The following is a 15512-nucleotide window of genomic DNA, read 5'->3' as shown; positions in this document are numbered from 1 at the left end:
CAGAAACACAACACACGCAAGTGCTTGCCTCTATTTACCTTTAAGGTGTGTGTATGAGAGTCTTATCTGAGATACTCCTCTTTGTTCCCCTTTGGTCTGAAGAGTGTTTCCGACGCCACCCTAAGAGACTGAATCAGCAGAGAAATACTATTAAAACTATGATTAAAACCTCCAAAATGTTAACATTGTGGCAAATTGTCTTTGTTTTATATTGTAAATCCTGCAACATGTTGCACATTTCTGCTCCTTACTACCTCTTGTTTAAATCAGCATAACTCTCCACTTATAGTATTGTCATATTTTATACAATGTCAAGGCACACAGTTGCTATATTTTGAGTAAATATTGTCTTTTTTTCCCATTTGTTGCAATAGTCTTAGCTTTTATGATTGTATTTATTTTTATTCTTGGTAAAGTATTCTTCTTTCTCTGCCTATGTATGCACCACTTATACCAAAGCAACTTCCTTATATGTGTAAACTTGGCAATAAAACCATTCTGATTTTGAATATATGTAGATTAATCAAGTTGATTCATCTGCATAAACGATAAGGAAATGTAATTTAATCCCGAGCCATTCAAATAAGAAATTATCCATTTGATCTTTATTTGAAAAATTAAAATAAAGTGCTTTTTATATACAATACAAAAAAGAAAGAAAACAGTAGTGATGTATGATACAAAAAATACATTTCACAATATTTTTACATTGGCAGCTGAATTTACAAAACCATTTTACATAAAAACTCTTTTTACTTACATGTTGACAAGAGTCTGAGCAACTTGTACTCTCACAATTAGAAGGCCAGACTATAGTGGTTTATTAGGAGAAAGCAGACAACGATACTTTCACTGTGGCATTTATAGATTAGGCTTCAAATAAAAGCATGTTCAGTACCTGCACATATTTCACTAAATCACAGCCACTTTATATTTGTTCTGCAATTTAATATTGTTCTGATGACAGACACTTCACCGAAAGCTGCCTTTTCTTTGTTTTTAATAACAGTCAAAGAACAAATCTTTCATTCTGCATGATTGATTATAGCCGACCGGTCTTTAAAATCCACATAGAGTTATATCTGCAGTGCCATTTACAAGAAATGTAACATAATACTAATACCTACCTATAATTCAGTATTTTCAAAATCAGCCAGTGGTTATTCATGTGCTACTGTTTCAGAAAAAAATGTAGTCCCTGACTAAAGTTGAAGCCACTGTGAAAAAAAACAAAACACCTCATGACAGTATTAAATCACATGTATTCAATGGTTTAACTTGTTTCGGATCATGGCCTGTCCTGTCACACCTAAAGTGTAGCATTTGACTCACAGCACTACTACCTGGTTAGTTTAATATCCCAAGAGGCACGTCTCTTGATTATTGTTTCAGAAGGCATTGTCCGTTTCAGATTTGTTATCAAATCCATAACCTGCATTGTACTAAGGCTTTTCTACATCATGTGCAAATCCTCTGCATTTTGACTCAAGCAGTATGCCTTCCTGCATTTTGTGGAATTTAAATTTTGCTGGCCGCATTACAATACTAGAGCCAAACTCAAGTTTCATATTGTATAAAAATGCTTTCAAGTTATTCCGACATCTAACAAACAAATTTGGTGGATCATATGGTTTATAATGCATTATTCTGGAACAACAAAATGGCTTATCAAGATAATCAAAAAGAACATTTCTACTACTGTAGGGTGAAAAAGAAAATTATTACTTTTATGGTTGCCTTTAAAACCATTTAAGCGCAGAGGGAGCTTTTTTGATTCTCTAACTCGCCAAAATGAATATGTGTATCAATTTGAGGCGATACAGATGTGTGTTATTTAAATCAGTTTATGAATAGTTGTGATATTTAAATATGCTTTATTATTTCCCTTTAAGAATAGTGATAGATATTTGTTATAGAATGTAATGAGCATTTTCTCTCTTTCTTTAATAAAAAACATTTCACCAATCTTCTGCACTGAAATACACAAAAATGGCTAAAATCTCTTGCATACTTAGAGTAAGTGTAATGATAGTGAGTGTGTGCCTGGGTGGGTGTGTGTGTGTTTGCTTGCTGTGCCACTGATCCTAAGGTAAGGAACAGCGGCAACACCTTTGTGCTTACTCAGTCGTGAGGTGAGGTTTTCCTGGTGTTTACCTCACTTCACATTATTTGCTTTGCATAGACTGCCTATCTCAGGAACAGCATGACAATACCTGGAATGAGATTTTTCCCTTTTTCACATTTGGTGAAAAGAACCCCCCGTTGAAAGTCAATCTTCCACAGAGGAATTTTTGTATCCACTTATAATACCATACTTCACAATAAGAGCGTAATGTTTCTTTATTTATAACTATATAATATTAATGTTTTTGGTGTGTAGTGATTGAGGTGGTACGAGTTTCTACAATATTTCTACTGAGGTGATTCCGTGTTTTCTTTCAGTTTATATAAAATAGTGTTTTTTATCAAACTTTTCAGTCTATTAGAACAACTCTCTTTTAATTAAGTCTGTGTTTCTTTTATATTCAAGCCTTAAACAAGGAGTATACTTCTGTGAATGCACACTGGCTATCTAAGAAAGAAAAAATCTATGACAGGACTATCTTTTTTCTTGCCTGCTACTGTATTGTGTGTGTTTACCTTGCTACGGTACAGTACATAGTGCATAGCCTCTGCAAAGGGTAGGCTTTTACCAGATGAGAATAAAAATAAAACAGCAAAAACTGTTAGCAGTTTGTTAGTGGGAACATGTTTAAATATTTCTCTACCTTCAAAGCATTACCAGTAGATGTATATGGACGGACTGTGGCAATGCTATGAAATGTAATCTGAATTATATTTGTGACGCCTCCGCTACGCTTGTTACATTCCTGTGAGCTGTTTGTGAAAGCGTCAAAATCCAAAAGGCAAACTAGAACTTCTTCAGTGTGCTTCAAATGCACTTCAATAAGGGGGAGTGACAGAAATATCAAATGAACGTAGACCACATGAACACAAAAAAAAGACAAAGTGCAAAATCTGAGTGATGAAAAGTCTCTCCATGAAGAGTCCGATGATCCTCAGTTTTCCCTCTTATAGGGTTGTGTCTCTATCAGCATGTGCACTCTGTTCCTTTAGGTTTAAAATGAGTCTCTCCACACATCATGAAGCCCGCCTCACACTATAGAGTCTTTAATCTCAGAGCCCAGTCTGACTCGTGGTCGTGGGCATGTGGGAGAAATCTCTACGTGGCTTTCTCTCAAGTTCAGAGGCCTTTTCTCTGACTCTGAAAAGCTCTTGCTGTTGTCGGGCGACGAGCACTCGTGTGGAGGAGTGCTGCAGATGTAGTTGTCATTGAGGGTCTGGTAGCCCTTGTGATCTGACGCTGACGGTGTGACTGCGGTGCCGTTTAGCGGCAAGTTCTCAGCTGGTTTCCCCACTATCCTGGGCTTCTTCTGCTGCAAGTTAGGGCACTCTCCCTCCTTGAGAATGGACTTCATGTGATCGCGGTTCCTGTAGACTACAAACAGAGAGAAGACCACCAGGGAGAAGGCCAGGAGGGCACAAACTACTATCAACTCGTTCCAGTAGGTCTTGGTGTTGATCTGCGGGGAGCGGGTCTCTCCTGGCAGGATGATAAACTCTTCCTGTGAGAGCAGCGGTGTACGTGAGCGGTTGGTCAGGGTGGTGCTCTCGAGCTTGGCCTCGCCCCTCACACAGTAGTTTGCCAGCAGCTGCCTGAAGCCTCCCTCCACTGACCAGCACTCGTAGGTTTCCTGCTTGTCAGCCTGAGCTACCACTACCAGCCCCCCCTCTGGGCTGGGGTAATGGAAATGACCTGAGCTCTCACTGAACTCCCACTTCCTTTCAGCCAAATTAGAGCGCAGCTTGCAAGGGAGTACTTTGAACGTGTTGGCTGGGATAATGATCACCTGGCATGAAGACATTTCTGTGGGAAGGCAAGGCAGAGACATAGATAGAGTCAGACATGGCATGTAATAAGCTGTACCGCCTTACCTTGAGCAGGATTCAGAATAATAAGTGTTTGACGCCATGAACACATTTGTAATCACGACTTAAATAGGAAAACAAAACATTGAAAGAGAGTACTGCTCTGTTAATCTCTAAGGGACAAGGAGTTCACTTACTTGTAGGTGGAGGTTTAGCAAATCTTGGGCTTGGCAATGCCTTGTCGCAAATAGCTGATGTATCTGCATCGTCTACGTCCTGCTGCCAGGCACTAAAACACATATAATTTTGAATGAGAAGCTATCCTATATTTAACAGATTGTCTCAAATGTATTAAAGTGTTTGTCAGATCACTGTGCAGAGGGATGCATACCTGCTTGGTGGAGCCTGTCTGACATCTACACACTGCTTCCCGTTCCAGGCACAGTAAGGATCCCTGGAGAGGATGCATTCCCCACAACTTTGATAATTAGTGCAGTTAGCTACTGGGACCTCCACCAGTTCAGAGAAAGTGGAAACATAGAGCTGACCCTTTGGAGAAGAGATGACAAAGCAGGGGAAGTCCCCAAATTCAGGTGGGTTACTCATTTAGCTTTTCTTCCAACATCATTACAGTTATTTCTTTGCTTTAATGTACTAATCCAAGCACACTAACAATGACAAGTCATGATTGAAGAAGGTCACAATTACAGCTGTTAAACGCCCAGCTTTTTGCACATCCCCTGAGAGAGGTGCATGTAATTAGCTAAACATGAGGTCTTCTTTATTCTGCGACTCTTAGTGACTAATGGAATCTTTAAACTGCCAATAAATGCATTTACAGAGATGGTTTTAGTTCACACAGTGAGAGAGCTCTGTAAAACAAATCGGTCTTATTTCTTCTCATTACTCCAATATACCTTTTCAGTGTCCAGCTCTATGTGTTGCACCGGTTGGGGATCACGGAAGAGCGTCATCTCCTCAATGATGTGCATCTTGTTTTTGACATTAATGGCTTTATGAATCTTCCCATCATCTAAAAGACACAGAATAACTTGGTATTAGATTAAACCTGTGGATATTGAGAATTGCTGGAAACCAATAACACAGAATGCAACAAAAGGGTTGATGAGTTTGTTTGTGTGGACAAGGAGTCCATTACCTGTGCCAATGAAGAGGACATTGTATGCGTTTTTGGCTGCCTGGACTCGATGGACAGCAATCTGCGTGTAGCGAACGTTACGTTTCAGCAGGAGGGGCTGACTGCGGATCACGCTGTCCATCAGGAAATGATCTTTCACAAAATTCAGCACCTTGTCTGGCATGTGCAGCGACGAGGAGATGCCCTGATCTCTGGCAGCATTTGTGATACACTGTTGAGGAAAAATCCCGACTCCTTTAAAAACATCAACATACATACTGTAGGATAATGTCTGACACATAATGCAGCTGTCAGGGGTTTCAATGTTTCATTTGCTTCGATTTTTTAAAATTAACTCTGGTGAGCTTACCAGGAAATGAAAGCAGCACTAATTTGAAAATAATAACAATTAGGTAGGAGTTGAAGAAGCTCAACAGAGATCTGCTTGAGCCTTAATCATCAGTAACACTCAAGGACGTGACTGATGAGCAGACAGAAACGTATGAAACTCATGCAGCTGAAATGGTTGTGTCTACAGGTTCTCCAGCAGAGGGCAGCAGGTAGTTACTCACCACTCCAGGCCGAGGCTCAGGGACCGGGTGATTGTATGTGTACCACTGTTGAGTCTCTCGGTTGACCTCACGGTATCGCCCGTTGAAAGCCTTATCCACCTGGTCCATAGTGAAGGCACACACTGCAGAGCTTCCTGAAGCACCTTTATACCTGAGAAGACATCGCATTGGATATAGATGTTGGCCATATTGTGCAATAGGTACGCTGTTATCTGTAGGTGTGTCTTTATATACGTGTCTGCAAAATGTGTATATGTACGGAAGCAACGTGTTAACATATTAATGTCCATTTTTTAACATGCAGTATGGATGATTTTTATACTCTGCAGAATTTCAGGACAGAGTTCAGAACAAATTATTTAGTTCACTTTCATCACCTCTTATTAAAGCAACCCCACTCTTATTTTGCATTTGCACATTGGGTCAGATGAAGACACATGTTATTCCTCATGGACCATATTTGCACAACATGTCTGAAGGTATCCCAACATTGATTTTGTGATGTGTTGCAGTGAAAGCTGGTGCTCACCACTGAGAGGTGAAGACTCCATAAAACACAGTGTTCTTCCAGTCGTCGGGGCTGGGTGTCAGCACAAACATGTCTTGTATTATATTGAAAGGGAATCCATCATCAGGTAGAGAGCAGAGCAGTTGAGCCTTCAGAAAGGTGGTCCATTTCTTCTGCAGAACCCTCTCGCCTCCCATGTCGCCCTGCATCACAGATATTGCAGGTTTTGAGCAATTTCACATGTGGCCAGTAGAGGATGCACTAATATAAGAGTGACACCTGTCTGAGGCGGTTGACAATGCTTCAGGAATAACGGTTTGATGCACAACTGTGATTTGATGGGATGTGACAGGATTGTAAAAGGCATGAAATAATGATGTGCACCATATGGCATGTTGCCATGGGAAACCTCACATACCATAACATACAGTATATTGTAGGATGTATTATATTCGGAAAATAATTCTGTCATCTACCTTCTCCATGACTAAAGACAGAAACAGAAAGAAAGCACTGCATCCAAAGGTGAAGCGCTTTAAATTGACGTAATTGGAAGCGTTAACCTCATGTAGTGAAACCATAATGAGCTCAATCACTTGTGCCTGTAACACAGATAAACCCCGGGGCAGCAGGCTTCTAGGTCATGAAAACAATATACATCATCACAACTGGCTTTGACAAAAAAACAACAAAAGAAAAACACTTGGGGCTTTGAGGAGGGCAAATGCTTTTAAATGAAAGAAAAAGAGGCTTTGCTCCCCGTCAATCCTTCTTCACTAACACTACGGCTCTGATGCAATGCCTTTGGCAATAGCCTTCAAAGTGATGTGTTGCACAGTACCTCCTCGACATACAGACTAATTTGGCTACATCTTTTACCCTCAACGTGAAAGTGATTTAAAGTATGTGATGAATGACGGTTTATCCCACAAGGAGTTTTGGGTCTCAGGACAGTACACTTACCAGGGGCTGTATAATTTTTGCAAAAAAGACCTGACATTTAAAAGGAGGATAATAATCATACTGTCTGTTTAACATTCAGTTCATAGTAAAACATATTCCAGTCTTCAGACAGGCTTAGATTTACAGTCTCAAGATTAAGTTGGCTGCTGGAAGAAACATCAGTTTTAAAATGTGCAGAGGACCAAAGAGAAATACTAAATGATCCAAACTACATACGATTCTCTAACATGAAGCTTCAATTGAGTCCACTTTAGTATTGCATCAATCAGAGTAAAAGGCAGCGCTGGATGGGCAAATGACACATGACCAATACTGAGCTAAGCGAGGCAGATGATTAGCAACATACAGTATATTCTCTTTCTGCCTAAACCTCCTTTCATAATTTAATGCCACTCTGTGCTTAAACTGACTTCTGAATAATTTAACTAAATGCATCCCATTTATGTATCCCTTGTTAAAAGCATCCCTTGTTCAAAAGGCTGTTTAAAACGCATGAACATGGCAGGCAGTAATGGCTTCTTTCTGGGAAATGTATAATCCAGCTAACTGAGAACATGCTTTGTTTTGTTTGTTCCAAGCAAAACAGTGTTTATCATTCCATAGTTAGCCTCTATGAAGTGGAACCTGTGTACTAAACACCTGAATAAACAACAAAGAGCAGGAGTGCTGTAGACCCAATATGTCAAACAAGGGACTCGGGAGAGAGGGATTTAAAGCAACTATTTATTTGAACAGAAATCTCTGTATGGTATTACTTACCGGAACTGACATTACCTATATTAAGATATTTGAAACTAATTTTGTTTGGGAAGCACACACCCAAAAAGCAACACATGACTAATTTCCTCCTTCCTCAAAACGATGCATGAGTCAATATTTATACAACTGCGTTTTTAAATGATGTGTTGAAAAAAGAAAAGAAAAAGAGAGTGTATAATTTTGTTAATATTTGGAAACCCTTAGGCAGCCCTGACTGAAACATGTCTGTGATTCACAGCTGGGCTTTCTATTATAAATGAATATAAAAGCTATATTGGACCTCCATGTTAATTCTCAAAGAATTGTGTGAAAGAAAAACTACACACAAAACAAAATAACTAAAAACATTATCAGTTACAAAACTCCAACAAGTCTTTAGAGACTCAAACGTTTTTTTTAGGAGATAATGTCAAACTCCCAGTGAATATTTTTCATTCTTAACGTGATATAAATGATTAGAAAGGCAGCAGTCTGATCTGGAGAACTGGCTTGCAAAGTTAATGATGTTTACAGAAATGAGAAGACACTAAAATATGTTAACAAATACTGTGTGAGGTCTGTCTCTCATTTTAAAAGCCCTGGGTTTAACTATTTCAGCAGGTGATAATCCACTTCTGTGCATGGATCTTGTGCTACAGTAATCCAAAAGACATTTTGACTTGACTACAGGGTCTTTTCTGAACACAAATATTTGGCTGAAATGTGATAAGATTTGAGGAGAAGATCTGGAGGAAGAGAATCAAACCGGGAAACATGCATGAGGAATGTTGTTCTGTAACAAGAGATCCTGCGTCACTGCAGAGAAAGATTGTAAACTACACTCATCATATCTAAGCTGTAAGAAGCTTTCAGAAGGATCCTACTGTGTGCTTCTGTATAGGAGCATGTACTGTCAACAAACACACATGAGATGCACAAACACACAAACAAACCCTCTCTCTAGTCTGATAGATTCCTTTAGTGATGTGAGGGGGTGTCAGGATGTATTGCTAAAGGGGGAAAAGGCCCCTTTCGATGGACTATCTCCCTTCAAGCATCACTCACCTTACACACGCGAGCGATGCGTGACACAATCGTGTTGTCAAAGAAATCAAATTCCTTTCCTGCTTCACTGAAGAAGAAGTAAATCTTGTCGTCATCGCCCACGAGGTTGCCCTTGGGCAGGCTCTCCTGTATGTAGGCAGAGCCAACAAAGGCCGGGTCTGAAAGAAAAACGATGCAAGTCAGCCTATAGTAAATGAAATTCAGGCATCTGGGGACGGACGTTCTTTTTTCCTCTGTTATCGAAACACTAAATGGAAAATTAAATTGCGACAAGGACACTTTTCGTCTGTATAATCTCTAATGGTGTCAAATTCTATTCTCATGCAGCATTATGGCATGAACAGTTTGAGAATGTCATTTATATTATACAAGATATCAAATAATATATTTCTTTATTTAATGACAATTTAATGAAAAGCATTGCCTCCCAGTTGTACCTTGAAGCCAGTTGAGTGAGTTTTCTGTTTTCAGAGCAGTTCCTTGGCTTAGACTCTTGTAAATGATAGGTTCATTTCCTTGGAAATTACTGACTGTTCCGGCATACAGCTCCCCATCTGCAATGCAATGAAGAAGACCAGAGCAAATAACAGTGTTTACCACAATGGAATGGGCTTCTGCGTCACACCCAGTAATGAAATCCAGAGGTTATACCCCCAATTTGTAAGCACCTGTATCTATTTACTTTACTGATTCTCACAGTAGCTTCAGTAAATCAACACATTGAAAAACCTATTTTATCAACAGCCATTCTTGGACCTACCAGCCATGATGGCAGTGGACTTGTATTCAGGGTTAAATGGACAACGGCTTCTTCCATCTTCTGTCACAATCTCACCGGTATCACTTGTGACAAGGGAGAAGTCTGCAGAGTTCTGGGGAGCAGACACACATCAAGTGACACTCTTAGTTGAATAGTAGAGCCGTAACCTTCTCTGACAGTGACCTCTGCCCGTCCTCACCATCCTGAAGTGAGGAGGTGCGCCTCAGTCTTTGGGTAAAGTTGAAGCACAGTTCATGCATGTGTATTTGTTATGGATAGTTCTAAAAGGCTTTGAGAGATTTGTAGAAAAGGATTGCAAACTGGGTCGATTCTTATATAATCTGATTACATGCATTAAATATTTCCCTTCGGCACAGGAGATAATAAAATAATGTACGGACATTATAATGTGTCTAGCTGGGCATGGGCTTCAGCCAGACTGCTAAGTGAGCTGAGAGACAGGAAGCAGCATGCGTCAGAGTTTAGATGCTCTTCCTCTAGAATTTAATAAACAAAAAACCACAAAGGCACCAGGGTAATCAACTTCTGTGGAAAAATCCAACATCTAGAAAAAAAAAAACGGGAATGACACAGCTTTTTAGATCCCTCAACACATGCAGCAGCAGTTGGACAAAACAAGTCATTGCAACAGATGTGACTGATTCTCACAAACACTTACTATGTAAGCACATGTGGGGCTGAAGGCGTACGTTCCACACACGTACAGATGAGTGCTGTTCATTCGTAGTAAAATCTTGATGTAGTTGAAGCAGTCCGTCTGTTGTGGAAAATATTTTCATAAAAATGGTTGGAAATGTTTTTACAGCATACCACATACTTTAACAATTAGGTTGTATTCATAAAGATAAACCAAGCTGATCAGACACATCTTCTCTAAAACAGGTATTATTTTATTTCCTGTCTAAAGAAACTTACTAAAAGAATTAAGATTATACATTATAAGGAATAATCTGCAGACTGCAACAGTACAGGAATTAGGTTTTGAAAATAAAAAAGAGTTGGTTCCACAAAAAGAATGAATAAATAATAAAAAATATATCATCAGAAATATACGAGGTTCTGGTCTGTGTTTGCACATTAAAGTGGTAGTAGTACGCTTAGAAAGAAAGACTGTTATATAGGAAGGTTGTTTGAAAGGGAGGGAAAAATCCATAATTGTAGAATGGAAAGTTTCAACTTGACAGGAAATTGTCCAGGGCTGTGCCCTCAGTCTGTTTCCAAAGTGCCCTGCAACAATGGTCAACTTGAGAACCTGCAGTCATGTAAATACAGTTTGAGCCCTCTACTGCAGAGTTATGCTACTTGAGCTTTTACACCAACACTTGCCTGCAGGTCTTTGCCTTTGAAACTGCACTCGTCTCGCTTCCTCTCTGGAGTTTTCCACGTGAGCTGTGGGAGAGAAGCACAGTGAGACTCTTACTGAGGCTGATTCAGTGAGCAGGTCATATTCACATTGGACTTTTGGGACCTAATCATACGCATATAACCACATTCATATTGTTCCCCTGGGATCCTATTATATCTTCATTCATATTGATAGAATACACTGTATACTGTATATAAATCGACAGTTTACAATAGCTTGGCTCTTACATTTCTTTGGAGTTTGACTGCACTGATGTCCGTGAGGTTGAGAGCAAAGAGAATCTCCCGAGCGCCGACGTATAGCGTGTTGTCTTCTTTACTAAGGAGAATGGAGGTGTAGTTGGATGCACCCACGACTGAAAAGCTTCTGGTTGTCCTCTCCTTCGCATCTGGACAGAAACAGACAGAGGATGAGACATCAGGTTAAGTTCATGAATGAGCCACCATAAGCTCTTGCAGAGAGGGAATGCAAAAAGGCATGTTGATGTTTTGAGTGTGGTCACAAAATGTAATTCACACCATATGATTTAGATATTCTGAATCAATTATACACATTAGCACTATGTGTCACCCCTGGCAAGCCTTACTGTTTTCTTGATTCTCATGAAAATGACATTGCTCGAAGAAAACATTATGTGTTTTATTGTTTATGAAATGGTTTGACGAGTTCAGATTTGAATAAACATACACCCAGGACACTTCTTCACATCATATACCTTTTCAGAAACCTTTTCTGGCAACTGTATACATTCATCAGACATTACGCAGAACAGAGCTGACAGGACACAAGAACACTGGGATGTACATGCAACAAAGGTCCTTGTTGAACTTGAATAAAGGATGTTGTAACTGCACAGCCAGCTGGTCAGACCTCTATGCAACTAGGATGCTCCAGAAACCCAATTTGTGTTGAATATAAACACTAAGGTAATTTCAGTCTGTTTCATTACTCACATCGTTACTGGACTTTATACCTCCAACAGGAGATCTACCGCACAGCTAAGGATTTGGGTCTCATGTAGAATGCAATATATCCCCCAAAAACTAGAAAATCAAATCCAGATGCCTGTGATCCTGTGTGTGTGTGTGTGTGTGTGTGTGTGTGTGTGTGTGTGTGTGTGTGTGTGTGTGTGTGTGTGTGTGTGTGTGTGTGTGTGTGTGTGTGTGTGTGTGTGTGTGTGTGTGTAACGTTAAAGTCTAACTCCTGTCAGCTCCTCATTAGAAAGAGACAAGTACGATAGAACATGAAAATAAATCTCCCAACGTTTCAGTACAGTAAGTAAATGATTTGCTCTGACCACATTAACACTGCAGCCAAGGGTTAAATCATCTACCCTCCTAATCACTGCTTTAAAGGCCCATGTGTATCTCAGATTTGCAGCAGCCTGAGGCTCTCACTGCGGGCCCAGCTTGAACAACTTGCCTTAATTGCGTGCCAGCATAAACAGAAGCAGCAAGCTGATGGAAACTTAAAGCCACTGAAGCTCTATTACAGGAGCTTGAAAATAACAGACCTACATTCATTTTATTGAGGAAGTTCCGCTAATATTTGTTCTTTTTAATTATCTGATTTCATGTTTATAGAGGAACGTTGTCTGAGGTGATTTTATATATAATTTACTGTACTGGTCTGAGAGAATGTACACAAATGACTGAGATGGCGAGCGAGCTGAACAATTTGTTTCAGTTTTAGAAAAGAAAAAGGAAAAAAGAAAAGGGTGAAATCTCTCCCCAGAGTTCATAATATTTTCTTGACCCCTGCCCTGGGTTAGAATAAACAACAACAAACCCCTCCCAAAAATGTGAAAGTAAAATAATGTTTAATGATTCCATCTTTACTAATTAAATACAGCTATGCACATGTCATTTAAGATAGTAAAAAGAAGATACCCATAGTCATACCACAATATCCTATTGGAACAATAGAGCCTAACATAATAAAATAAAAAATCCCTTCCTCTATTTTCCAAGCACAATCAGAACCAGCTTCCCCTCAACACAAAAACCCCCCACATCACCCTCTCCTGTTTCAAACTTTCCCAAAATCATTTTTGTATCATATACATAAAACCCGTTGTTCTTCCAAACTGCAAGTCAACAGAAACATATCACATTATTAAATAAAGGCAAAGTACGTTTTACTTTTGTGAGAAGAATATTCCCTTTTAAAGACTAAAAGAACCACAGGCTTGGCAGATTCATACTGGATTAAACCACTACGTTGGTGGTAACTTCAATTATGGCACTTCCTGGCATAGAACTGGTCCAGATAGAGTAAGGTGTCATTAAATCAACCTGGTAATAAGCACATTATGTCGTCTGTACCCTGTAGTACGTGTGACCTGGTGTAACCTCAGCAGGAGGAACAGGAGGCTGAGACTTCCTCTCCCTCGGGAAAACATCACGTTAATAGCAGTCCATCACCTTGGCAACAGAGATCCAAAGTGTAGTTAAATCAGTCTGTAAAACCACAAGAGGCTCTGCTCTAGGTACTGTACATAGACCCACTCTTTCTCCTTTTCACCATCATCACAGGGTAAGTGGGGGGATGGTAGCACTCCCCCCTCTCATTTTTCCCTCCTCATTGAGTCTTGAGAAGTTTAAAGGTGATTTACAGAAAGAGGGACACATACCAAATCCAGAACCAAAACAAAAGCTTTGAGGGATTTTCTCAGAGGTGGATATCTACACAAATATTCTCTGGAGTCAGATCACCACCGTCATACTTAGCGACCACAGCTGACGAAGGAAAACAATAGGGCCTCTAATTTTGTATCATTTAAGAGATCAGGAGGGGTTTTGTAACCACACAAAGCTTTCCATTCACAATTTCAGGAAAACATTAATCTACTCTTGTCAGATCAGTATATTTAACATCGTGTTTCGCCTGTGTTCTCTATCAATAAAAAGGTATGCTTGAAGAAGGAAATGGTCAGCCTTGAGTCAAATTGCAGCAAGAGGTTTAAAGCTGCTCTAATCAATATGTTATAGTCTCGGTATGCTATGATTAAGAAAGAAGCCTTCAGTAAGCTTGTCCTACTCATTTTGGAGATACCATGAGAATTCATTATGGGAAGTTTAGCACAGGCAGACTGGCTCCTTCAACATTTTACAATATTCACTTTTGACTTACTGTGATTTGAGGTAATTCATGGCAATAGTACAGCATTCTATGTTGACTTGGAACACATCAGAAGAGATTATCTGTAAAGGTAAGCATCAAGCAAATATGTCAAACATTCACTTGATTCACTGGGGAATTTTTCAAAAAATGTTCCCAAACTGGATAAGAGTTTGTGATAAGGGGGATTTCTCTTGTCTTTGAATAGACTTATAGACACTATGAACACCTGAGGCAGCAACATAAGCTGAAAGCATACAGTCCCTAAACCACGAAACCCAGATAGAATAACTGCACGAGGTCGAACAGCGTGCAGACTGCTAACGATAGAACATCACAACCTAATGAGTGTATCCTTGGTGAACTTCTTCTACCCTCCTCTCCACGAATGCCACAGTCTCTGAAGAAACCCCGCTATTGTTGTTGGGCTGTCTGAGGTTGATTCCTGAGGGGCCAATTCATGACAATGCAGCCCTAGAAATGTTGTGGTGTTTCAGAAAACAAGCAGAACCAGACAGGACGTTTCAGAGGAAGCACTTAAAAGAGGAGGAGCAGCTGGTATCTACTGCAGCCACAGAGACAGGGTGTCAGGGAGGGCAGCCAAGCGACCATCAGGTCAACTCCTGAGGAGAGGCAACATACAGCAACACTACACAGTAGGTCATCTTTGCTTTGTGAGACCATCTTGTACATCTTGCTTTTTGTCTTGTAATGGAGGATTTGGGAAAAGTTTGAGAGATGTTCACTGCTTCAGGATGCCATGAGCCTTTTCACAATAACCATAGAGGATATGAGTTCTGTGTAAGCAACTTTGTTAATTGTGGAAAAACAACTAATTTACTTTACTTGCTTTGTCACATGAGACCCAAACTACAAAGGGGTAAACAGACAGATAGACAAAACATAGTAAGAAATTGATAACTGAGAATTGGTGCCACGAGGTTAAAGTAACCTATTATTGAATAACATTTTTTGAAGAAAAATGTGTACTTTCCTTAACCCTACACTTGGAAAACTAGACAGGATCATAACCTTCAAATAACAAAGATAATCCGCAGACCTTGCTGTCTACATTTTTCACAGGCACTTCTTTAAAACAGAAAAAACTCCCAGGTCTGTAATTTGTCAAGATTATCTGTGACATATTTTCTGGAAAGTGATTACTAACCGTTCAAGAGTAATGTCTAATCCTACCTAACACTATAGATAACATTTTATTCACCTCCATTTCATTTGGGATGTCCAACAACTTTCAGAGGTGGATATCTCAAAACATCAGTGTGTACAATTGCCATTATCTACATGAATGTGTAAAAATACTATTATAAATA

The 15512-nt window shown here is 39.6% G+C and overlaps 1 protein-coding gene across 1 annotated transcript in view; it reads right to left on the bottom strand.

Annotated features, from left to right (window-relative positions):
- Nucleotides 1–583: 583 nt before the first annotated feature.
- Nucleotides 584–15512, bottom strand: part of sema4ba (sema domain, immunoglobulin domain (Ig), transmembrane domain (TM) and short cytoplasmic domain, (semaphorin) 4Ba) — a 36900-nt gene continuing 21971 nt past the window's right edge. The window contains exons 3-15 of the mRNA XM_063907551.1: nt 11289–11449; nt 11022–11084; nt 10354–10452; nt 9675–9786; nt 9352–9468; nt 8915–9072; nt 6170–6351; nt 5641–5791; nt 5090–5300; nt 4848–4963; nt 4322–4479; nt 4128–4219; nt 584–3928 (exon numbers count right to left, since the gene is read on the bottom strand). Coding sequence (XP_063763621.1) covers nt 3156–3928; nt 4128–4219; nt 4322–4479; nt 4848–4963; nt 5090–5300; nt 5641–5791; nt 6170–6351; nt 8915–9072; nt 9352–9468; nt 9675–9786; nt 10354–10452; nt 11022–11084; nt 11289–11449 — 2393 coding nt within the window. The 3' untranslated portion in view covers nt 584–3155. The remainder of the gene's footprint in view (nt 3929–4127; nt 4220–4321; nt 4480–4847; nt 4964–5089; nt 5301–5640; nt 5792–6169; nt 6352–8914; nt 9073–9351; nt 9469–9674; nt 9787–10353; nt 10453–11021; nt 11085–11288; nt 11450–15512) is intronic.

Source organism: Eleginops maclovinus, chromosome 2, assembly GCF_036324505.1.
Source record: "Eleginops maclovinus isolate JMC-PN-2008 ecotype Puerto Natales chromosome 2, JC_Emac_rtc_rv5, whole genome shotgun sequence".
NCBI classification, from domain to species: Eukaryota; Metazoa; Chordata; class Actinopteri; order Perciformes; family Eleginopidae; genus Eleginops; species Eleginops maclovinus.
The sequence above is the reverse complement of the archived record's forward strand: the minus strand, read 5'-3'. Positions and strand labels throughout refer to the sequence as shown.